The following is a 24,818-nucleotide window of genomic DNA, read 5'->3' as shown; positions in this document are numbered from 1 at the left end:
CAGACAGTGCATTCCAGATCCTAACCACTCGCTGTGTGAATCTGTCTCCACCACACTCTCAGACAGTACATTCCAGATCCTAACCACTCGCTGTGTGAATCTGTCTCCACCACACTCTCAGACAGTGCATTCCAGATCCTAACCACTCGCTGTGTGAATCTGTCTCCACCACACTCTCAGACAGTGCATTCCAGATCCTAACCACTCGCTGTGTGAATCTGTCTCCACCACACTCTCAGACAGTGCATTCCAGATCCTAACCACTCGCTGTGTGAATCTGTCTCCACCACACTCTCAGACAGTGCATTCCAGATCCTAACCACTCGCTGTGTGCATCTGTCTCCACCACACTCTCAGACAGTACATTCCAGATCCTAACCACTCACTGTGTGAATCTGTCTCCACCACACTCTCAGACAGTACATTCCAGATCCTAACCACTCGCTGTGTGAATCTGTCTCCACCACACTCTCAGACAGTGCGTTCCAGATCCTAACCACTCGCTGTGTGAATCTGTCTCCACCACACTCTCAGACAGTACATTCCAGATCCTAACCACTCGCTGTGTGAATCTGTCTCCACCACACTCTCAGACAGTGCGTTCCAGATCCTAACCACTCGCTGTGTGAATCTGTCTCCACCACACTCTCAGACAGTACATTCCAGATCCTAACCACTCGCTGTGTGAATCTGTCTCCACCACACTCTCAGACAGTACATTCCAGATCCTAACCACTCGCTGTGTGAATCTGTCTCCACCACACTCTCAGACAGTGCATTCCAGATCCTAACCACTCGCTGTGTGAATCTGTCTCCACCACACTCTCAGACAGTACATTCTAGATCCTAACCACTCGCTGTGTGCATCTGTCTCCACCACACTCTCAGACAGTACATTCCAGATCCTAACCACTCGCTGTGTGAATCTGTCTCCACCACACTCTCAGACAGTGCATTCTAACGATTGAGATACTTGCATCCCCAAATCCCTCTGATCCACCAGAACTCCAGGTCTCTCACCATGCTGTTATTTTTAAGAATTCATTCATGGAAAGTGGGTGTCGCTGGGCCAGTATTTTCTGCCCGTCCTTAATTGCCTTTGAACTGAATGCTTTGATAAACCAGGTCAGAGGGCATTTGTGGATCTGGAGTCACATTTGGGCCAGACTGGGTAAGGACGGCAGATTTCCTTCTCTAAAGGACATTAGTGAACCAGATGGGTTTTTACAACAATGTAATTGTTAGACTTTTAATTCCAGATTTTTACTGAATTCAAATTTCACCATCTGCTGTGGTGGGATTCGAACCTGTGTCCTTAGAACCTGGGTCTCTGGATTACTAGCCCAGTGAAAGGACCACTGCACCAATGAGTACTTTGATAAAGTAGGTGCGAAGACAAAGGAAAGCAGTAAGTTGGTGAACTAGCTTCTAACAGTCAGTAGGAAGAGCAGGCAGAGCTCTCAGGATCTGCTACAGAAAGAGTCTGAGTAAAAGACAGCGTGAGGCTGTTGGGAAGGAGAGTGTGTGGATGCATGATCCGCTTCGTACCTGAGCGCTACCCAGACGCTTCCAGTTGGTGCTGAGGTAGAACTGCACTCCCTGTAAGGAGCCTTTGAGTGTGGCACCCCGGATAATCAGCACAATCAGAACCAGGTAGGGGAATGTTGCAGTCACGTAAACAATCTGAAAAGCACAGAGAGATAGGAAGGTGTCAGGACAAAGCAACATGGGAAAGTCAGACATTGCCATCGAGAGGGAGTCCGGCTGATTAATCCCACAGTTGACAATGCATTCACAAAGTGGGTCACAGACTGAGCTTGCCATGACTGGATCAAGCCAGCTCGCACTCATGGAATTAATGTCTTGTACTTTTGCAATCTATCTGTGAGAGGTCTTTATGGAATCTGTTTCTGACAACCCCAAACCAATTCCTAACGAGCTCCATCCCACAGCACAATCCAACTCCAGCTGACACCACATTGACAATCTCATTGGTGCAGTTGCAATGTCGAGTTGTGAGGTTAGCCTTGGGGGGGGGGGGGGGGGGGGGGAGGGGAGCGGGTGGAGATTGACTAAAAACAGCAGCTGACTGCTTTGCAAGGTCGGAGGTTGTGGGTGTCGGAGGGTTGGTAACTAGAGGCACAGACTGTGAGGGAAGGGTTAATGTGGGATTGGGGTTTGAGTGGAGGGTTAATGTGGGATTGGGGTTTGATTGAAGGGTTAATGTGGGATTGGGGTTTGATAGGAGGGTGAATGTGGGATTGGGGTTTGATAGGAGGGTGAATGTGGGATTGGGGTTTGATTGAAGGGTTAATGTGGGATTGGGGTTTGATTGAAGGGTTAATGTGGGATTGGGGTTTGATTGAAGGGTTAATGTGGGTTTGGGGTTTGATTGAAGGGTGAATGTGGGATTGGGGTTTGATTGAAGGGTTAATGTGGGATTGGGGTTTGAGTGAAGGGTTAATGTGGGATTGGGGTTTGAGTGAAGGGTTAATGTGAGATTGGGGTTTGAGTGAAGGGTTAATGTGGGATTGGGGTTTGAGTGAAGGGTTAATGTGGGATTGGGGTTTGATAGGAGGGTTAATAGTTGATGATCCAAATGATCTTTTCTCATCAGATGTTCTTGACTGGTGTTAATTACTGGAAGTAGATAGTCTCGGCGACCGGCTCACCTTGCCGGAGCTGCGAATCCCTTTCAGACAGCACAGGAAGATGATGACCCATGCAGCCAGGAGGCAAATAGCCAGCTCCCACCGCACAGGGCCTGGGTCGTTTAGGCCTGAACTCCTCGACAGTCCCAGTGTACGCTCACTGCAAAAGAAGGAACGCACTCCATTAGACACATGTGCCAGGACACTACAGCACAGAATGGCAAAGAATCTCCGTGTTTACAGGGAATCACTACAGCAAGATCATCACAGTTTCAACATCCTGTACACATATTAACTGAGACACTTGTGGGACAAAACGGCAGCATTGAGCTGTTTAGCTGAATGTCTGAGATTACCACTGAGGACTCAATGTCATTCTTATTGATCTAAGATGTTGCTGGGATGTGTAAAGTGCTGCATCATGCTCAGCCTTCTATCTATTTAATAATGCAACAGGAACTGTGTATAAGATTATAAGGGGAAGGGACAGGTTGAGTAGGATGCAGCTGTTCCCCTTGGTTGAGGGGTCAATCACGAGGGGACAGAGTTTTAGGGTGAGGGGCAGGAGATTCAGAGGGGATTTGAGAAAACTTTTTTTCACCCAGAGGGGGGTGAGAATCTGGAATGCGCTGCCTGGGAAGGTAGTGGAGGCTGGAAACCTTACAACCTTCAAAAAATATTTGAATGAGCACTTGAAATATAACATTCAAGAATACAAGACAAGTGCTGGACAATGGGATCAGTGCGACTTTAATGGTAGTTATTGTTGGTGCTGACTCGATGGGCCGAAGGGCCTTTTCTGCGTTGTATGATTCTATAAATCTGTGACTCTATAACACCATCAGGAATAAAACTGGAGCAAAAGAGAGGGAAAGAGACCACTTACTTCCAGAAGACTTCACTGGCGCTCTGATGAGTGCGGTTAGCAGTTAGATTCTGCAGGGAATGAGAGAGAACAGTTAAGATCAGCAGTGTATGTGTGTGTGTGAAGGTCTTTCCGCAGTGCTGGGAGGGAGAGGGTTCAAATCTTCTGGCCAGGCGGTGATGGAGAAACAGCTTTGCTTTACATCCTAAGCTTATTGTCGGTGATCTGGTTCACCCCAACACTTTCACTCTTCCCAGTTGTAAAAATCTTGGGAGTTCTCCATCAGGTTTTCTCCCTAATTATTAAACATTAGCAGAAATACGATGGCTGACTACCTGTTTCATTCATTCTGTTGTTCTAGTCAATCTTATCTTGCTCTATTTCTTTAATCCTGTTTATAGCTCTTGGGGCGAAGGGGATTGAAGGATATTGGGGGAAGGGTGGGATCAGGCGATTGAGTTGGATGATCAGCCATGATTGTAAGGAATGGTGGGGCAGGCTCTAAGGGCCGAATGGCCTCCTCCTGCTCCTATTGTCCATGTTTCTATGTCTATCTTTAAGGATAGGCTCTGGCGCGGCGTGGCTGAGAGCTGACTTGATGGGAAATGACTTGGGCCATTGGTGACCAAAAGCTAAAAGGTTTAACTTTAGCAGAAATCTGCCCACGCTGAAACCACTCGGGCTGCTGAGTGAAAACTAAAACCCACCTGAGCAGAATCTCAGAGACCCAGGCGGGGCTGGGACTGAGAGAAATTGCTTCATTCCAACATCACAACGTTGCTTTTGCCCATCTTGGCATTGGGATGGTTAGGCTCTGATGTGGGTCCAATTGTGGGAAATCAGAGATGCTGAGACTGTGAGCAGGCCCGGGCAGGCAGATAGGTTCATAAGATCCTTTGTAATTAGACAGTTCAAATGATAGCAAGGTGATGATTGGGTTAAATCGGTTCCCAGTGGCTTTGCTGTGTAAAGGAAGGGGCAGAGGACAGAAGCTGTTGAGGTTTTGCGTGTCACATTGACTGACCCAACACTAGGGTCAGGACATGCTTACGCTGAATAAAAGATAATCACTGTCACCAATAAAGATATCACTTCAAATCATTTCAGAGCTTGAGGTTAGCCCTATCCTGCACTGTGACCCTTGGCCCTATCATGCACTGTGACCCTTGGCCCTATCCTGCAGTGTGACCCTTGGCCCTATCCTACACTGTGACCCTTGGCCCTATCCTACACTGTGACCCATGACCCTATCCTGCACTGTGACCCATGACCCTATTCTGCACTGTGACCCTTGGCCCTATCCTGCACTGTGACCCTTGGCCCTATACTGCACTGTGACCCTTGGCCCTATCCTGCACTATGACCCTTGGCCCTATCCTGCACTGTGACCCATGGCCCTATCCTGCACTGTGACCCTTGGCCCTATCCTGCACTGTGACCCATGACCCTATCCTGCACTGTGACCCTTGGCCCTATCATGCACTGTGACCCTTGGCCCTATCCTACACTGTGACCCACGACACTATCCTGCACTGTGACCCTTGGCCCTATCCTGCACTGTGACCCATGACCCTATCCTGCACTGTGACCCATGGCCCTATCCTGCACTGTGACCCTTGGCCCTATCCTGCATTGTGACCCTTGGCCCTTTTCTGCACTGTGACCCTTGACCCTATCCTGCACTGTGACCCATGACCCTATCCTGCACTGTGACCCTTGGCCCTATCCTGCATTGTGACCCTTGGCCCTTTTCTGCACTGTGACCCATGGCCCTATCCTGCACTGTGACCCTTGGCTCTATCCTGCACTGTGACCCTTGGCCCTTTTCTGTACTTTGACCCATGCCTCTATCCTGCACTCTGACCCTTGGCCCTTTTCTGCACAGTGATCTTTGGCCATTTTCTGCACTGTGACCCTTGGCCCTATCATGCACTGTGACCCTTGGCCCTATCCTGCACTGTGACCCTTGGCCCTATCCTGCACTGTGACCCTTGGCCCTATCCTGCACTGTGACCCTTGGCCCTATCCTGCACTGTGACCCATGACCCTATCCTGCACTGTGACCCATGACCCTATTCTGCACTGTGACCCTTGGCCCTATCATGCACTGTGACCCTTGGCCCTATCCTGCACTGTGACCCTTGGCCCTATCCTGCACTGTGACCCTTGGCCCTATCCTGCACTGTGACCCATGACCCTATCCTGCACTGTGACCCATGACCCTATTCTGCACTGTGACCCTTGGCCCTATCATGCACTGTGACCCTTGGCCCTATACTGCACTGTGACCCTTGGCCCTATCCTGCACTGTGACCCTTGGCCCTATCCTGCACTGTGACCCATGGCCCTATCCTGCACTGTGACCCATGACCCTATCCTGCAGTGTGACCCTTGGCCCTATCCTACACTGTGACCCATGGCCCTACCCTGCACTGTGACCCTTGGCCCTATCATGCACTGTGACCCTTGACCCTATTCTGCACTGTGACCCTTGGCCCTATCCTGCACTGTGACCCTTGGCCCTATCCTGCACTGTGACCCATGGCCCTATCCTGCACTGTGACCCATGACCCTATTCTGCACTGTGACCCTTGGCCCTATCCTGCACTGTGACCCTTGGCCCTATCCTGCACTGTGACCCTTGGCTCTATCCTGCACTGTGACCCTTGGCCCTTTTCTGTACTTTGACCCATGCCCCTATCCTGCACTCTGACCCTTGGCCCTTTTCTGCACAGTGATCTTTGGCCATTTTCTGCACTGTGACCCTTGGCCCTATCCTGCACTGTGACCCATGACCCTATTCTGCACTGTGACCCTTGGCCCTATCATGCACTGTGACCCTTGGCCCTATACTGCACTGTGACCCTTGGCCCTATCCTGCACTATGACCCTTGGCCCTATCCTGCACTGTGACCCATGGCCCTATCCTGCACTGTGACCCTTGGCCCTATCCTGCAGTGTGACCCTTGGCCCTATCCTGCACTGTGACCCTTGGCCCTATCATGCACTGTGACCCAGTGCTGCTGGATGTGCCATTGATAAGATGTTAAACAGTAATCCCAGCTACACAGTTTGGTTATTAACAATCCCAGAGCAGTACAGGGGGCTCTCTCAGTATCCTGGTTAACATTTCTCCTTCAACCAACCAAAGCAAGTTCAGCTGCCATTGCTGTCATCGCTGTGTGTGAGGGATGGTGGGATGTGGGAGGCTGTCTCCAAGGACACACATTCTCTCTGTTTCCCATTGCACCCCCACATTCAGAGACATCCCCTCCCAACTGGAGTCAATAGAGAGGGAGTCCTCCTTACCTGACACAGGTGAAAGTTTGCTGGGGCCTCACAGGACCAAGGCAGAGGGTTCTGGAAGGAGTTTCCCAGATAGAAGAATGTCCAGGCAATAATCACGTTGTAGTAAAGAGAGACCAAAGAGGCAACGACCAGCATTCCGATTCCGATCCCTGGGAAAGTAGGAAGAACATCAAACTTCATTGGATACCAGACTCTTGTGAGGGCAGTTGGTGATGAGCAAGCCATGGTTCCGTCACATACAGTGCTGCAGAGACTGGCTGTGTGTGAAGCTACAGGAAGTGAGACTGGGAACTTACTCCTGCCAAAGGCTCGAAATACAGCAGGAATATTCTGATTTCCCAAGACCAGGATTTGCAGATACTGGGGCGGCACGATGGCACAGTGGTTAGCACTGCTGCCTCATAGCGCCAAGGACCCGGGTTCGATTCCCGGCTAGGGTCACTCTCTGTGTGGAGTTTGCATGTTCTCCCCGTGTCTGCGTGGGTTTCCACCAGGAGCTCCGGTTTCCTCCCACAGTCTGAAAAACTGCATTGATCCAGTCACCGGAGTGTAGCGACTAGAGGATTTTCACAGTAACTTCATTGCAGTGTTAATGTAAGACTACATGTGACTAATAAATAAACTTAACCTTAGGTACTCTTGGGTTAGGTCACCAAAGCTCGGTTAGATGGAGTTCAGATACGAATCATCCCAAACTAAATGAACAGTGAAACGCACTGAGGAGTGAATGAACGCCTCCTATAGGTTAGCAGGTTACATTACAGGAATAAAATAACCCTCTTTTATAAATTCCTCAAATAGCCCTCTGACAGTGCGGCACTCCCTCAGGACTGACCCTCTGACAGTGCGGCACTCCCTCAGTACTGACCCTCTGACAGTGCGGCACTCCCTCAGTACTGACCCTCTGACAGTGCGGCGCTCCCTCAGTACTGACCCTCTGACAGTGCGGCACTCCCTCAGTCCATGAGACGTAATGTCAGTCCCGATTAAACATTTAGGGGACTGGCGTGAACCTGAGGCGCTGCTGCCCCTGTCATTGCTGGAGAGAGTTGTCCTCTGAGCTGTGTAGTTGTTCCCAGTAGGAGCCAGCTCCTTCACAATAAAATACGGGTGCGATCTTGCCGACTGTTCACGCTGCGCTGTCGCTGCAAACAAGGATGGAGAGTTTCGCGCTGAGCCAAACCTCCACTCACTGCAACGGTACCGGGATGTCCCACTGGCATCAACAGCGCAACATTCCACCCTCTGAAAGCCAAGAGCAACACAGGAATGAAGATTGACAGATTGCAATATTTCAAACCTTTCAGCAGAGGGCAGCATTTCCACACTTGTATCGGTCCAGCTCCTCCGTACTGTCCCAGACTCAACTCCATCAGGAAGAGAGGCAGCCCCGTAAACAGCATCATGATGCAGTACGGAATCAGGAAGACACCTAGAGCAGAGACAGAGAGAGCACAGCATCAGGAACACATCTGGAATAGAGATTGACAGACTATTTTCTAAATGGGAAAATGCTTCGGAAATCAGAAACACAAAGGGACTTGGGAGTCCAGGTTCAGGACTCTTTTAAGGTTAATGTGCAGGTTCAGTCGGCAGTTAGGAAGGCAAATGCAATGTTACCATTCATATCGAGAGTGCTAGAATACAAGAGCTGGGATGTACTTCTGAGGCTGTATAAGGCTCTGGTCAGACCCCATTTGGAGTATTGTGAGCAGTTTTGGGCCCCATATCTAAGGAAGGATGTGCTGGCCTTGGAAAGGGTCCAGAGGAGGTTCACAAGAATGATCCCTGGAATGAAGAGCTTGTTGTATGAGGAACGGTTGAGGACTCTGGGTCTGCACTCGTTGGAGTTTAGAAGAATGAGGGGGGATCTTATTGAAACTCACAGGATTCTGCGAGGCCTGGATAGAGTGGACGTGGAGAGGATGTTTCCACTAGTAGGAAAAACTAGAACCAGAGGGCACAACCTCAGGCTAAAGAGACGATCCTTTAAAACAGAGATGAGGAGAAATTTCTTCAACCAGAGAGTGGTGAATCTGTGGAACTCTTTGCCGCAGAAGGCTGTGGAGGCCAAGTGTCTTTAAGACAGAGATAGATAGGTTCTTGATTAATAAGGGGATCAGGGGTTATGGGGAAAAGGCAGGAGAATGGGAATGAGAAAAATATCAGCCATGCTTGAATGGTGGAGCAGACTCGATGGGCCGAGTGGCCTGATTCTGCTCCTATGTCTTATGGTCTTAGGATCAGGAACACATCTGGAATAGAGACAGAGTGAGTATTGGATCAAGAACACACCTAGAATAAAGAGAGACAGAGTACAAGATCAGGAACACATCTGTATTAGAGAGACAGAGTACAAGATCAGGAACACATCTGTATTAGAGAGACAGAGTACAAGATCAGGAACACATCGTGAGAAACACAAGTGCAGGGTTCTAGATCAGCTCCCAGTTAATGGCTCTGAGTGGGTTAGGAGTGGAGCTGCCAGCCTGGCACCAGCAGCAAAGGCAGGCGGCAGCATGCAGTGGGCTGCTGCTTTGTGGTCATGTTGAGGCAAGCCGCTCAGGAAGCTCGCAGGATGAATGTGGCAGAAAGCGAGCGTGGAGAGCAGGCAGTGGTTGGGAATAAATATCAACCATGACAAATCTTACTTGGGCCCCACGTGGATCCCGACAGCGAGACATCAATGTACAAAAGATGGTTCAGGCTTGCCTGAAAAGACATTGAAAATTGCATTCCCGAACGGACAGGCCGCTTAACCAACTCCTGAATCAGCATCATGGGCTGTTCATGGACTCTGAGCAGCTTCCTGCCTCCCGCCCACCTCCCCCGCATGCTGTCCCTTTGAAAAGTCCAAACTATCCCAGAGGTGTCGGGATTCCATCACAAGTTCCAGGATCTCAGGGGAGACCTGATAGAGGTTTATAAAACTGAGAGGCACAGACAGGGTGGATAGTCAGAGGCTTTTCCCCAGGGTAGAAGTGTCAATTACAGGGGGCACAGGTTCAAGGTGAGAGGGGAAAGTTTAAGGGAGATGTGCGGGGGAAGTTTTTCACACAGAGAGCGGTGGGTGCCTGGAACGCGCTGCCAGAGGAGGTGGTGGAAGCAGGAACATTAACAACATTTAAGAGGCATCTGGATGGGTCCATGAATAGGGAGGGAATAGAGGGATACGGACTGGGTAAGGGCAGAAGGATTTTTTTAGTTTAATTCGGGCATCATGATGGGCACAGGCTTGGAGGGCCGAAGGGCCTGTTCCTGGGCTGTACTGCTCTTTGTTCTTGACCAGAATTTCTTCCCGCACTGGGCTCTAACCCCGCTGTCCCTCCAGCTTAGGGGATGCCCAGGATCAGGAACACAACTGGATCTGTGCTGGCTTCATTCTACATCCTCACCATGCTACTGATGTCAGGTCAACAACAACTTGGTATAACGCCTTTAACACAATAAAACATCCCAAGGCACTTCACAGGAGCACGGTGGCACAGTGTTTAGCACTGCTGCCTCACAGCGCCAGGGACCCGTGTTTGATTCCCAGCCTCGGGTCACTGTCTGTGTGGAGTTTGCACATTCTTCCTGTGTCTGTGTGGGTTTCCTCCGGGTGCTCCGGTTTCCTCCCACAGTCTGAAAGATGTACGATTAGATTGATTGGCCGTGGTAAATTTGCCCCAAGTGTCAGGGGGATTAGCAGGGTAAATATGAGGGGTTGTGAGGATAAGGCCTGGGTGGGATTGTGGTCTGTGTAGACTCGATGGACCAAATGGCTTCCTCCTGCACTGCAGAGATTCTATGATTCTATATTCCAGACCATGCCAAATGTTACGTCAGATGATCAAAAGCTAGGTTAAGATGGCAAGTATAACAGCACCATTTTGTTCTGTTATATTCAGTTACGGGATGTGGGCATCACTGGCTGGCCAGCATTTATTGCCCATCTCCAATTGCCCTTGAGAAGGTGGTGGTGAGCCGCCTTCTTGAACAGCACACCCCACAGTGCTGTGAGGGAGGCAGTTCCAGTATTTGACCCAGCGACAGTGAAGGAATGGCGATATATTTCCAAGACAGGATGGTGAATGGCTTCATAGAATTATGGCTCTATCCCACTCAGCAAGGTGATAGGGCCACACAACACAATGGGGGTGGGGGGTGGGGGGGGGGGGGGGGGGGGGGGAGGGGGGGGGTGGGGGGGGGTGTGGTGGTGGGGGGGCGGGGGTAATCTCAATGTGAAAATGGGGCGGGGGAAAACATTAGATACTCAGCAGAAAGGAAAATTAGACAGAATGAAAAGCGTGGCTAGCATCATTCCGATGGAATATTGTTTCCTACCTCCTCCATTGCGATAACAGAGATAGGGGAACCTCCACACGTTGCCCAGTCCCACACAGTATCCGACACAGGACAGCAAGAACTCATGCTTCCCACCCCAGGTTCCTCGGGATGGCAGTGCCTGAGGAGCAGGCGCCGAGCTCTCAGCGGGGGGCTGGGGCTGGGGCTGGGGTTCAATAGCCTCCTGGGTCCTCACATGGTTCTCCAAGTTCCCGCTGCTTAGAGTCATAGAAACCTGTGTGAAGAAAAGAGATAGACGGATATTAGCAATGTCGGCATGGGTTGAAATTTTCCACAGAAACAGGCCATTTAGCCCAACCAATCCATGATGACAGTTATTCTCCTCCATCCTTCCTCACTCAACTCCATCAAACTCTCCATCTCTCAGTCATAGTTTCCCCTTCGATACATCTGCACCAACAATTCTGTACAATCATTCTGTCAGACTGCTGCCCGTTACCTGAGTGGAGTTGGGCTACGAAGGCGGAGTTGAGACAGGGCTTTGCAGAGACCCTACCTGGAGTCACTGGGTTCTGGGTACCTCCACACAGGAAGAGTAGACTGGCCTTGGAGGGATGAATTCACCAGAATGACCCTCTCTCTAAAAGGGTTAAATTATGAGAACCAGGTTAACGGTGGCACGCTGGGCGGCACGGTGGCACAGTGGTTAGCACGGCTGCCTCACAGCGCCAGGGACCCGGGTTCGATTCCCGGCTTGGGTCACTGTCTAAGTGGAGTCTGCACGTTCTCCCCGTGTCTGCGTGGGTTTCCTCCGGGTGCTCCGGTTTCCTCCCACAGTCTGAAAGACGTGCTGGTTCGGTGCATTGGCCATGCTAAATTCTCCCTCAAAGTACCCGAACAGGCGCCGGAGTGTTTAGACTAGGGGATTTTCACAGTAACTTCATTGCAGTGTTAATGTAAGCCTTACTTGTGACACTAATAAATAAACATAAACTTTAGATGAGAGCTTGTCCTTTCAGGGGTGATATCAGGAAGGAACATTTCACACAAAGGATAATGGAAATCTGGAACTCTCTCCCAAACAAAAGAAACCTCTTGAAGTTGAGGGTGAATTTTAACATGGAGATTGCGAGTGTTATTTGGCAGGTACAAGGAGAAGAGATGGAGTTAAGATAACAATCAGCTATGATCGCAGTGAATGGTGGAACAGGCTGTTCCTGTGTAGCAGAGGAAATCCATTTGGCTTATTGTGTCTGTGCCGGCTCTATGAAAGAATTATCCAATTATTTCCATTTCCCTTGCTCCTTCCCCATCCCCTTGCAACACTTTGCCTTCCAGCGTTTGTCTAATTGAATTGGCCTTCACTGCCCTTTGTGGCAGCGTATTCCAGATCGCAACATCTCACTGTGTAAAAACATTCTCATCAACCTTCTTGTCAATTATCTGGAAATATTTTCTCCCTGGTCACTCTCAGTGCACTAACAGTTCTGACCAGTTCCATCAAACTTCCCCTCAATCTCAGATGAATGTACCATTGGTCTCAAAAACAGAACTGCCGGTGATATCGAGTTCCACATTCGAACCACTCTCTGGGTAAAGCAGCAACTAATACGACATTACATCCTCATCACTTACTAAAGTCCATGTTAGCTGAGAGATTACCTCTGCTGTTAATGAATAAATGCTGCAGCCAGATTGTACAGCAGGAGCCCACAAACAACACATGGGAACCAGCGGTTTTGATCACACTGTATGGTTTGAATATTTTCTACAACTCTGGGAAGACTATCTGCTCACCTTCAATTCCTGCTGTGGCGTGTTTTACTCCTGCTTCCCATCCTGTAATAAACTGGAATTTATTTTATTTATTCATGGGACATGGGCATCGCTGACTGGGCCAGCATTTTTTGCCCATCCCTAGTTGCCCTTGGAGGGCAGTTGAGAGTCAACCACATTGCTGTGGTCTGGAGTCACATGGAGGCCCAGACCAGGTAAGGACAGCAGATTTCCTTCCCTAAAGGACATCAGTGAACCAGATGGGTTTTTCCGACAATCGACAATAGTTTCACGGTCATCAGTAGATTCTTAATTCCAGATATTTTTTACTGAATTCAAATTCCACCATCTGCCGTGGCGGGATTCAAACCCAGGTCCCCAGAACATTGGCTGAGTTTCTGGATTAATAGTCTCGTGATTTCAGCAAGGCCTTTGACAAGGTCCCTCATGGGAGGTTAGTTAGGAAGGTTCAGTCGCTGGGTATACATGGGGAGGTAGTAAATTGGATTAGACACTGGCTCAATGGAAGAAGCCAGGGAGTGGTTGTGGAGGATTGCTTCTCTGAGTGGAGGCCTGTGACTAGTGGTGTGCCGCAGGGATCGGTGTTGGGTCCATTGTTGTTTGTCATCTATATCAATGATCTGGATGATAATGTGGTAAATTGGATCAGCAAGCTTGCTGATGATACAAAGATTGGAGGTGTAGTGGACAGTGAGGAAGGTTTTCAAAGCTTGCAGAGGGATTTGGACCAACCAGAAAAATGGGCTGAAAAATGGCAAATGGAATTTAACGCAGACAAGTGTGAGATATTGCACTTTGGAAGGACAAACCAAAGTAGAACGTACAGGGTAAATGGTAGGACTCTGAAGAGTGCAGTTGAACAGAGGGATCTGGGAATACAGGTACAGAATTCTCTAAAATGAATGAGGGGAGATCTAATAGAGGTATACAAGATTATGAAGGGTATAGATAGGGTGAACAGTGGGAAGCTTTTTCCCAGGTCGGAGGTGACGATCACGAGGGGTCACGGGCTCAAGCTGAGAGGGGCGAAGTATAACTCAGACATCAGAGGGACGTTTTTTACACAGAGGGTGGTGGGGGCCTGGAATGCGCTGCAAAGTAGGGTGGTGGAGGCAGGCACGCTGACATCGTTTAAGACTTACCTGGATAGTCACATGAGCAGCCTGGGAATGGAGGGATACAAACGATTGGTCTAGTTGGACCAAGGAGCGGCACAGGCTTGGAGGGCCGAAGGGCCTGTTTCCTGTGCTGTACTGTTCTTTGTTCTTTGTTCTTTGTAAAAGTGTCGTCACAGGTGGATAGGGTTGTAAAGAGTACCTTTGGTACATTGGCCTTTATAAATCGGAGTATCGAGTATAAAAGTTGGAGTGTTATGGTAAGGTTATATAAGGCATTGGTGAGGCCGAATTTAGAGTATTGTGTACAGTTTTGGTCACCTAGTTACCGGAAGGATGTAAATAAGGTTGAAAGAGTGCAGAGAAGGTTCACAAGGATGTTGCCAGGACTTGAGAAGCTGAGTTACAGAGAGAGATTGAATAGGTTGGGACTTTATTCCCTGGAGCGTAGAAGAATGAGGGGAGATTTGATAGAGGTGTATAAGATTTTGATGGGTATAGATAGAGTGAATGCAAGCAGGCTTTTCCCACTGAGGCTAGGGGAGAAACAAACCAGAGGGCATGGGTGAAGGGTGAAAGGAGAAAAGTTTAAAGGGAATATTAGGGGGGGCTTCTTCACGCAGAGAGTGGTGGGAGTGTGGAATGAGCTGCCGGATAAAGTGGTAAATGCGGGGTCACTTTTAACATTTAAGAAAAACTTGGACAGGTTCATGGATGAGAGGGGTGTGGAGGGATATGGTCCAAGTGCAGGTCAGTGGGACTAGGCATAAAATGGTTCGGCACAGACAAGAAGGGCCAAAAGGCCTGTTTCTGAGCTGTAATTTTCTATGGTTTCTATGATAATATCACTAGGCCATTGCCTCCCCTAAATGTTTGGAGGGACTGGATAAAGGGAGCTTACCTCAGTATCTAACCCCGTGTGGTACCTGTCCTGCGAGTGTTTGATAGGGACAGTATAGAGGGAGCTTTACTCTGTATCTAACCCCATGCTGTACCTGTCCTGGGAGTGTTTGATGGGGACAGTATAGAGGGAGCTTTACTCTGTATCTAACCCCGTGCTGTACCTGTCCTGGGAGTGTTTGATGGGGACAGTATAGAGGGAGCTTTACTCTGTATCTAACCCCGTGCTGTACCTGTCCTGGGAGTGTTTGATGGGGACAGTGTAGAGGGAACTTCACTCTGTATCTAACCCCGTGCTGTACCTGTCCTGGGAGTGTTTGATGGGGACAGTGTAGAGGGAGCTTACCTCAGTATCTAACCCCGTGTGGTACCTGTCCTGCGAGTGTTTGATAGGGTCAGTGTAGAGGGAGCTGTACCCTGTATCTAACCCTGTGCTGTACCTGTCCTGGGAGTGTTTGATGGGGACAGTGTAGAGGGAGCTTTACTCTGTATCTAACCCCGTGCTGTACCTGTCCTGGGAGTGTTTGATGGGGAGAGTGTAGAGGGAGCTTTACTCTGTATCTAACCCCATGCTGTACCTGTCCTGGGAGTGTTTGATGGGGACAGTATAGAGGGAGCTTTACTCTGTATCTAACCCCGTGCTGTACCTGTCCTGGGAGTGTTTGATGGGGACAGTATAGAGGGAGCTTTACTCTGTATCTAACCCCGTGCTGTACCTGTCCTGGGAGTGGTTGATGGGGACAGTGTAGAGGGAACTTCACTCTGTATCTAACCCCGTGCTGTACCTGTCCTGGGAGTGTTTGATGGGGACAGTGTAGAGGGAGCTTACCTCAGTATCTAACCCCGTGTGGTACCTGTCCTGCGAGTGTTTGATAGGGTCAGTGTAGAGGGAGCTGTACCCTGTATCTAACCCTGTGCTGTACCTGTCCTGGGAGTGTTTGATGGGGACAGTGTAGAGGGAGCTTTACTCTGTATCTAACCCCGTGCTGTACCTGTCCTGGGAGTGTTTGATGGGGACAGTGTAGAGGGAGCTTTACTCTGTATCTAACCCCGTGCTGTACCTGTCCTGGGAGTGTTTGATGGGGACAGTGTTGAGGGAGCTTTGCTCTGTATCTAACCCTGTGCTGTACCTGTTCTGGGAGCGTTTGATGGGGTCAGTGTAGAGGGAGTTTTACACTGTATCAAACCCCGTGCTGTACCTGTCCTGGGAGTGTTTGATGGGGAGAGTGTAGAGGGAGTTTTACTCTGCATCTAACCCCGTGCTGTACCTGTCCTGGGAGTGTTTGATGGGGACAGTGTAGAGGGAGCTTTACTCTGTATCTAACCCCGTGCTGTACCTGTCCTGGGAGTGTTTGATGGGGACAGTGTAGAGTGAGTTTTACTCTGTATCTAACCCCGTTCTGTACCTGTCCTGGGAGTGTTTGATGGGGACAGTGTAGAGGGAGCTTTACTCTGTATCTAACCCCGTGCTGTACCTGTCCTGGGAGTGTTTGATGGGGACAGTGTAGAGGGAGCTTTACTCTGTATCTAACACTGTGCTGTACCTGTCATGGGAGTGTTTGATGAGGGACAGTGTAGAGGGAGCTTTACTCTGTATCTAACCCCGTGCTGTACCTGTCCTGGGAGTGTTTGATGGGGACAGTGTAGAGGGAGCTTTACTCTGTATCTAACCCCATGCTGTACCTGTCCTGGGAGTGTTTGATGGGGACAGTGTAGAGGGAGTTTTACTCTGTATCTAACCCCGTGCTGCCCCTGTCCTGGGAGTGTTTGATGGGGACAGTGTAGAGGGAGCTTTACTCTGTATCTAACCCCGTGCTGTACCTGTCCTGGGAGTGTTTGATGGGGACAGTGTAGAGGGAGCTTTACTCTGTATCTAACCCCATGCTGTACCTGTCCTGGGAGTGTTTGATGGGGACAGTGTAGAGGGAGCTTTACTCTGTATCTAACCCCGTGCTGTACCTGTCCTGGGAGTGTTTGATGGGGACAGTGTAGAGGGAGCTTTACTCTGTATCTAACCCCATGCTGTACCTGTCCTGGGAGTGTTTGATGGGGACAGTGTAGAGGGAGCTTTACTCTGTATCTAACCCCGTGCTGTACCCTGTCCTGGGAGTGTTTGATGGGGACAGTGTAGAGGGAGCTTTACTCTGTATCTAACCCCGTGCTGTACCTGTCCTGGGAGTGTTTGATGGGGACAGTATAGAGGGAGCTTTACTCTGTATCTAACCCCGTGCTGTACCTGTCCTGGGAGTGGTTGATGGGGACAGTGTAGAGGGAACTTCACTCTGTATCTAACCCCGTGCTGTACCTGTCCTGGGAGTGTTTGATGGGGACAGTGTAGAGGGAGCTTACCTCAGTATCTAACCCCGTGTGGTACCTGTCCTGCGAGTGTTTGATAGGGTCAGTGTAGAGGGAGCTGTACCCTGTATCTAACCCTGTGCTGTACCTGTCCTGGGAGTGTTTGATGGGGACAGTGTAGAGGGAGCTTTACTCTGTATCTAACCCCGTGCTGTACCTGTCCTGGGAGTGTTTGATGGGGACAGTGTAGAGGGAGCTTTACTCTGTATCTAACCCCGTGCTGTACCTGTCCTGGGAGTGTTTGATGGGGACAGTGTTGAGGGAGCTTTGCTCTGTATCTAACCCTGTGCTGTACCTGTTCTGGGAGCGTTTGATGGGGTCAGTGTAGAGGGAGTTTTACACTGTATCAAACCCCGTGCTGTACCTGTCCTGGGAGTGTTTGATGGGGAGAGTGTAGAGGGAGTTTTACTCTGCATCTAACCCCGTGCTGTACCTGTCCTGGGAGTGTTTGATGGGGACAGTGTAGAGGGAGCTTTACTCTGTATCTAACCCCGTGCTGTACCTGTCCTGGGAGTGTTTGATGGGGACAGTGTAGAGTGAGTTTTACTCTGTATCTAACCCCGTTCTGTACCTGTCCTGGGAGTGTTTGATGGGGACAGTGTAGAGGGAGCTTTACTCTGTATCTAACCCCGTGCTGTACCTGTCCTGGGAGTGTTTGATGGGGACAGTGTAGAGGGAGCTTTACTCTGTATCTAACACTGTGCTGTACCTGTCATGGGAGTGTTTGATGAGGGACAGTGTAGAGGGAGCTTTACTCTGTATCTAACCCCGTGCTGTACCTGTCCTGGGAGTGTTTGATGGGGACAGTGTAGAGGGAGCTTTACTCTGTATCTAACCCCATGCTGTACCTGTCCTGGGAGTGTTTGATGGGGACAGTGTAGAGGGAGTTTTACTCTGTATCTAACCCCGTGCTGCCCCTGTCCTGGGAGTGTTTGATGGGGACAGTGTAGAGGGAGCTTTACTCTGTATCTAACCCCGTGCTGTACCTGTCCTGGGAGTGTTTGATGGGGACAGTGTAGAGGGAGCTTTACTCTGTATCTAACCCCATGCTGTACCTGTCCTGGGAGTGTTTGATGGGGACAGTGTAGAGGGAGCTTTACTCTGTATCTAACCCCGTGCTGTACCTGTCCTGGGAGTGTTTGATGGGGACAGTGTAGAGGGAGCTTTACTCTGTATCTAACCCCATGCTGTACCTGTCCTGGGAGTGTTTGATGGGGACAGTGTAGAGGGAGCTTTACTCTGTATCTAACCCCGTGCTGTACCTGTCCTGGGAGTGTTTGATGGGGACAGTGTACAGGGAGCTTTACTCTGTATCTAACCCCATGCTGTACCTGTCCTGGGAGTGTTTGATGGGGACAGTGTAGAGGGAGTTTTACTCTGTATCTAACCCCGTTCTGTAGCCAAATAAAGTGACTACCAGAGCAGGTCAGAAGCTGGGAATCCTGAAGTGAGTAACTCACCTCCTGACTCTCCAAAGTCTATCCACCATCTACAAGGCACAAGTCAGTAATGTTACATCACTGGATGTGTAATCCAGAGGCCCAGGTTAACGTACTGGAACAGAACTTCAGATCCCACTATGGCAGCCGGAGGAATTTAAATTAATTCAATTAATAAATCTGGAATATAAAACTAGTCTCAGTGATGGTGCCTTGGAGCGATCATCGATTGTTGTAAAATCCCATCTGGTTCACCAATGTCCTTTAGGGTAGGAAAGCTTACCTGGTTTGACCTACACGTGACTCCAGAGCCACAGCAATGTGGTTGACTCTGAACTGCCCTCTGAATTGGCCGAGTGAGACACTCGCAGACACAAGGAGAATGTGCAGACTCCACACAGACAGTGACCCGAGGCAGTAATCAAACCCGGGTCCCTGGTGCTGAGGCAGCAGTGCTAACTACCGTGCCACAGCACCGCCCCTTTAAACTTTAAAACAGATATACTGCAACAGTACAGTTGTTAAAGAAAGGAACTAGTTGGGTTTTTGCACAAATCCATCAGCTTTCATGGCCAGTCTTCTGGGGATTGAATTCAGTTTCACAAGCTGCCTCGGAGGGAATTGGACTTCTGAACTCTGGGGTGGCAGCCAAGCATGAACAGCCAGGCAGGAAGGTTGGCTAAGGCTACTGGGGAGAGTTTAAACTAGATAGGTTGGGGGGAGGGGATCAAAATGAGGTGACTGAGAGTGAGGAAGTTAGCTCGCAAACAGAGAAGGGTTATAGACGGTGCAAGAGGGCGGATGGATAGGGAATAGAGAAGGGGAGAGCTCAGACCAAAGGATTGAGATGTGTTTACTTTCATGCCAGGAGTATAGTGAATAAAGGGGATGAGCTCAGAGCGTGGATCGATGCCTGGAAGTATGATGTGGTGGCCATTACGGAGACTTGGATGTCTCAGGGACAGGACTGGATACTCCAGATGCCGGGATTCAGATGTTTCAGGAAGGACAGGGAGGGAGGCAAGAGAGGGGGTGGAGTGGCACTGCTGATCAGGAATAGTGTCACAGCTGTAGAGAGGGTGCATGCTGTGGAGGGATTGTCCACCGAGTCTCTGTGGGTGGAAGTTCGGAGTGGGAAGGGGCCGGTCACTTTGCTGGGAGTTTTCTATAGGCCGCCCAATAGTAACAGGAAGGTGGAGGAGCGGATAGGGAAACAGATCCTGGAGAGATGCAATAATAGCAGAGTTGTTGTGATGGGAGACTTTAATTTCCCAAACATAGATTGGAATATCCCTAGGGTAAGGGGATTGGATGGGGAAGAGTTTGTTAGATGTGTTCAGGAGGGTTTCCTGACACAGCATGTGGACAAGCCTACAAGAGGAGAGGCTGTACTTGATCTGGTACTGGCTAATGAGCCTGGACAGGTGTCAGATCTCTCAGTGGGAGAGCATCTTGGGGATAGCGATGATAACTCTATCTCCTTTATGCTTGCATTGGAAAAAGCGAGGATCAGGCAAGCTAGGAAAGTGTTTATATGGAGTAAGGGGAAATATGAAGACATAAGGCAGCAAATTAGAGGAGTAAATTGGAAGGAGGTATTCTCGAGGAAATGTACTGAAGAGAGGTGGCAGTTTTTCAAGGAATGTCTGTCTAGAGTTCTACAGGACAACGTTCCGAGCAGACAGGGAGGTGTTGGTAGGTTAAAGGAACCGTGGTGCACGAAAGCTGTGCGGGACCTAGTCGAGGAAGAAAAGGAAAGTGTACAAAAGGCTCAGAGAGCTTGGCGAAGATAGGGATTTAGAGGAGTATACGGCTTGTAGGAAGGGACTAAAGAAGGAAATTAGGAGAGCCAGAAGGGGTCACGAGAAGGCCCTGGCAGGTAGGATTAAGGAGAACCCTAAGGCGTTCTATAAATATGTGAAGAGTAAAAGGATGAGACGTGAAGGAATAGGGCCTATAAAAGGTGAAGGCGGGAAAGTCTGTACGGAACCAGTAGAAATGGCAGAGGTGCTTAATGAGTATTTTGCCTCGGTTTTCACAGAGGAGAAGGACCTGGGTGGATGTACTGCGGGCGTGCGGTGGACTGAAAGGGTTGAGTGTGTGGACTTTAACAAAGAGGTTGTGCTGGAATCTTTGAATGGCATCAAGATAGATAAGTTGCCGGGTCCGGATGGGATGTACCCCAGGTTACTGTGGGAGGTGAGGGGAGAGATTGCAGAGCCTCTGGCAATGATCTTTGCATCGTCGATGGAGGCGGGAGAGGTGCCGGAGGATTGGAGGATTGCGGATGTGGTTCCTATTTTCAAGAAGGGGAATAGGGATAGCCCAGGTAATTACCGACCGGTGAGTCTAACCTCAGTGGTTGGTAAGCTGATGGAGAAGATCCTGAGGGACAGGATATATGAGCATTTAGAGAGGTTTAGTATGCTCAAGAATACTCAGCATGGCTTTGTCAAGGGCAGATCGTGCCTTACGAGCCTGGTGGAGTTCTTCGAAAATGTGACTAAACACATTGACGAAGGGAAGGCGGTAGATGTGGTTTATATGGATTTTAGCAAGGCGTTCGATAAGGTCCCCCATGCAAGGCTTCTAGAAAAAGTGAGAGGGCATGGGATCCAAGGGGCTGCTGCCCTGTGGATCCAGAACTGGCTTGCCCAAAGGAGGCAGAGAGTGGGTATAGATGGGTCTTTTTCTAAATGGAGGTCGGTCACCAGTGGTGTGCCCCAGGGATCTGTTTTGGGACCCTTGCTGTTTGTCATTTTCATAAATGACCTGGATTAGGAACCGGAGGGATGGGTTGGTAGGTTTGCCGATGACACGAAGGTTGGTGGGGTTGTGGATAGTCTGGAGGGATGTCAGAAGTTACAGAGGGACATAGATAGGATGCAAGACTGGGCGGAGAAGTGGCAGATGGACTTCAGCCCAGATAAATACGTCGTGGTCCATTTTGGTAGGACAAATGGGATGAAGGAGTACAATATAAAGGGAAAGACTCTTAGTACAGTAGAGGATCAGAAGGACCTTGGGGTCTGTGTCCATAGGACTCTGAAATCGGCCCCGCAGGTGGAGGAGGTGGTTAAGAAGGCGTATGGTGTGCTGGCCTTTATCAATCGAGGGATTGAGTTTCGGAGTCCGGGGATAATGATGCAGCTATATAAGACCCTCGTCAGACCCCACTTGGAGTACTGTGTTCAGTTCTGGTCGCCTCATTACAGGAAGGATGTGGAAAAGATTGAAAGGGTGCAGAGCAGATTTACAAGGATGTTGCCTGGATTGAGTGGCATGCCTTATGAGGATAGGCTGAGGGAGCTCGGTCTTTTCTCCTTGGAGAGACGAAGGATGAGAGGAGACCTAATAGAGGTGTATAAGATGTTGAGAGGCATAGATCGGGTGGACTCTCAGAGGCTTTTTCCCCGGGTGGAAATGTCTGCTACGAGAGGACACAGGTTTAAGGTGCTGGGGGATAGGTACAGGGGAGATGTTGGGGGTAAGTTTTTCACACAGAGGGTGGTGGGCGAGTGGAATCGGCTGCCGTCAGGGGTGGTGGAGGCAAACTCAATAGGGTTTTTTAAGAGACTCCTGGATGAGTACATGGGACTTAATAGGATGGAGGGATATAGGTAGGTCTAGAAGGTTGGGATGTGTTCGGCACAACTTGGGGGCCGAAGGGCCTGTTTGTGCTGTAGTTTTTCTATGTTTCTATGTTTCTAAGGCTATCACAGTCACACTGGGAGCCATACCAGGATATTCTGCCAAACCTTTCGACCAAGGGTCTTGCTTGTCCCTTGTTTGAGGGTTTGGAAGGTCAGTGGAGACCTATGGCACCGTAACAGAGTGCCAATCAGTACCAGTGGAAGGGGAGTAAGGTGAACAATTGTGCATATTTAAGTTCCTTCTTCCTCATCCACCCACTTTATCTCAATGATTCAATCAGCCCCACCCTCTCTTGAGCTTCAGTGTTCTTACGTCATGGGGTGTGTCTCTTTACGTCATTATACTTCCTGCGCTAAATTTAGCTGAAACCCTTGTGTGTTTTCTGTAAGTGTGTACGACAGACATTCCTGGTGACATCGCAAACTGGACTGCACACAAACAGTTGTGATTGCTTTACATAACAGAAAGCTGCATGGAGAGCTCCAGTAATCCAATCACATCCTCACGTCACAGGAGCTGCTCACCTCTGACAGGGCGGCACTCCCTCAGTACTGACCCTCTGACACTGCGGTACTCCCTCAGTATTGACCCTTTGACAGTGCGGCACTCCCTCAGTACTGACCCTCTGACACTGCGGCACTCCCTCAGCACTGACCCTCTGACAGTGCGGCACTCCCTCAATACTGACCCTCTGACAGTGCGGCACTCCCTCAGTACTGACCCTCTGACAGTGCGGCACTCCCTCAGCACTGACCCTCTGACAGTGCGGCACTCCCTCAATACTGACCCTCTGACAGTGCGGCACTCCCTCAGTACTGACCCTCTGACAGTGCGGCACTCCCTCAGTACTGACCCTCTGACAGTGCGGCACTCCCTCAATACTGACCCTCTGACAGTGCGGCACTCCCTCAGTACTGACCCTCTGACAGTGCGGCACTCCCTCAGTACTGACCCTCTGACAGTGCGGCAGTCCCTCAGTACAATTCTGAATGTACCAATGTGAGTTACTGAGTGGAACTTGAACCTATGACACCGGAGGTGATAATGCCACCCACAGAGATACATAAATGATGAAAGGAGAAGATTCTTTCACTGGTTACACTGACTGGAATGAAGACAGACAGGGACAAAAGCAGTCTGGACTGCTATTTGTGACGTCAACAGGAACGTTGTAACATATTCAATATAATGAACTATATTTAGATAGTCTGCAGCAGTGCTGCAGGGAATAACAAGATGACTGTACATTTAATCGGAATGGTGAAGGGAGGAATGTTCCAGAAGCTCTGCGCTGAGCAGGGGCTTTGGTGTAAATATCTTACCTGGAGGGTGATATTGATAGCAGTGCAGCAGCCAGACTGTATGAAAGGTTTATTGTTCTGTGGCTGGTCATTAGGATATGAAATGCCTGACAGCGGGTGGGGTCGAACCCATTGGAGATGGGAAAATTCAGGAGTGAAATGTACCTTCAGGAATAATGTCTGTTACACAGCACCCCCCAGACCCCCAGTCCGTTCCAGGGGAAGCCGATGGAAAGCACATTCTGTTTAGCATGATGGGAGGCTGGTCCATTCGCAAAAACCTATCAACGCCCGTCTTGAACATAATCAATGATCATCTCCAGCCCTCTGCGGGGGGCCGGGGGAGTTCCAAAGATTCACAACCCTCTGAGTGAAGAGATTTCTCCTCATCTCAGTCTGAAATGGCTGGTCCTGTACTCTGAGACTGTGACTTGTTTTAGATTCTCCAGTCAAGGAAAATATTTTCTGAGCATCTACCCTGTCAATTGGAGCACCTCTCGTATATCTGAAAGGAATTTAGGCACAGCCATCTCAATATTTACTAACAGGACAAACCTGTCCGCTGAACTTTCATTACCCTCTCTCTCAGGCAAGTATATCTCCCTCAAGTAAGGAGACCAAAATAGCACATGGTATTATACTCTGGGCGTGATCTCACCAATGCCCTGTGTCATCGTAGAAAGATTCCTTTACTTGTACACTCCGATCCCTTTGCACTAAAGGCTGACACGCCTAACATACCTGGATAGTCACATGAGCAGCCTGGGAATGGAGGGATACAATCGATTGGTCTAGTTGGACCAAGGAGCGGCACAGGCTTGGAGGGCCGAAGGGCCTGTTTCCTGTGCTGTACTGTTCTTTGTTCTTTGTCCTATCTCAGGCAAGCTTGCCACACTCTTAGGATTGGCTCATCCTGCATTGGCCCTCACCTTTCCCCGCTCTCCCCTGTGGCTCCAAATATTGTTAGCGTGTGAGAGTGGCCACACCCCAGTAACCCGCTTTGAACAGTGGCCCAAACCAGGCGGGGGCAGCTGCTGAGTCTCCTACCCTGTCATGTGAAGACTGGTTCCAGTGGACTGAGCAGCTAAGACCAATCTAAGGCCTGGCGGTGTTGGAGGCAGGTCAGCACAGTGTTGTGGAACCTG

General features: G+C 49.7%; 1 protein-coding gene across 1 annotated transcript in view; it reads right to left on the bottom strand.

The window, feature by feature from the left end:
* Nucleotides 1-24,818, bottom strand: part of slc6a7 (solute carrier family 6 member 7) — a 61,038-nt gene that overhangs the window by 18,379 nt on the left and 17,841 nt on the right. Inside the window, exons 2-7 of the mRNA XM_078205003.1 lie at nt 11,152-11,386; nt 8,126-8,257; nt 6,826-6,974; nt 3,538-3,587; nt 2,673-2,811; nt 1,549-1,683 (exon numbers count right to left, since the gene is read on the bottom strand). Of these exons, the coding sequence (XP_078061129.1) occupies nt 1,549-1,683; nt 2,673-2,811; nt 3,538-3,587; nt 6,826-6,974; nt 8,126-8,257; nt 11,152-11,386 (840 nt within the window). The remainder of the gene's footprint in view (nt 1-1,548; nt 1,684-2,672; nt 2,812-3,537; nt 3,588-6,825; nt 6,975-8,125; nt 8,258-11,151; nt 11,387-24,818) is intronic.

The sequence above is a fragment of the Mustelus asterias genome, unplaced genomic scaffold, assembly GCF_964213995.1.
Source record: "Mustelus asterias unplaced genomic scaffold, sMusAst1.hap1.1 HAP1_SCAFFOLD_539, whole genome shotgun sequence".
Lineage (NCBI taxonomy): Eukaryota > Metazoa > Chordata > Chondrichthyes > Carcharhiniformes > Triakidae > Mustelus > Mustelus asterias.
Note: the sequence above shows the minus strand (reverse complement) of the source record. Positions and strands in the feature narration are given on the sequence as shown.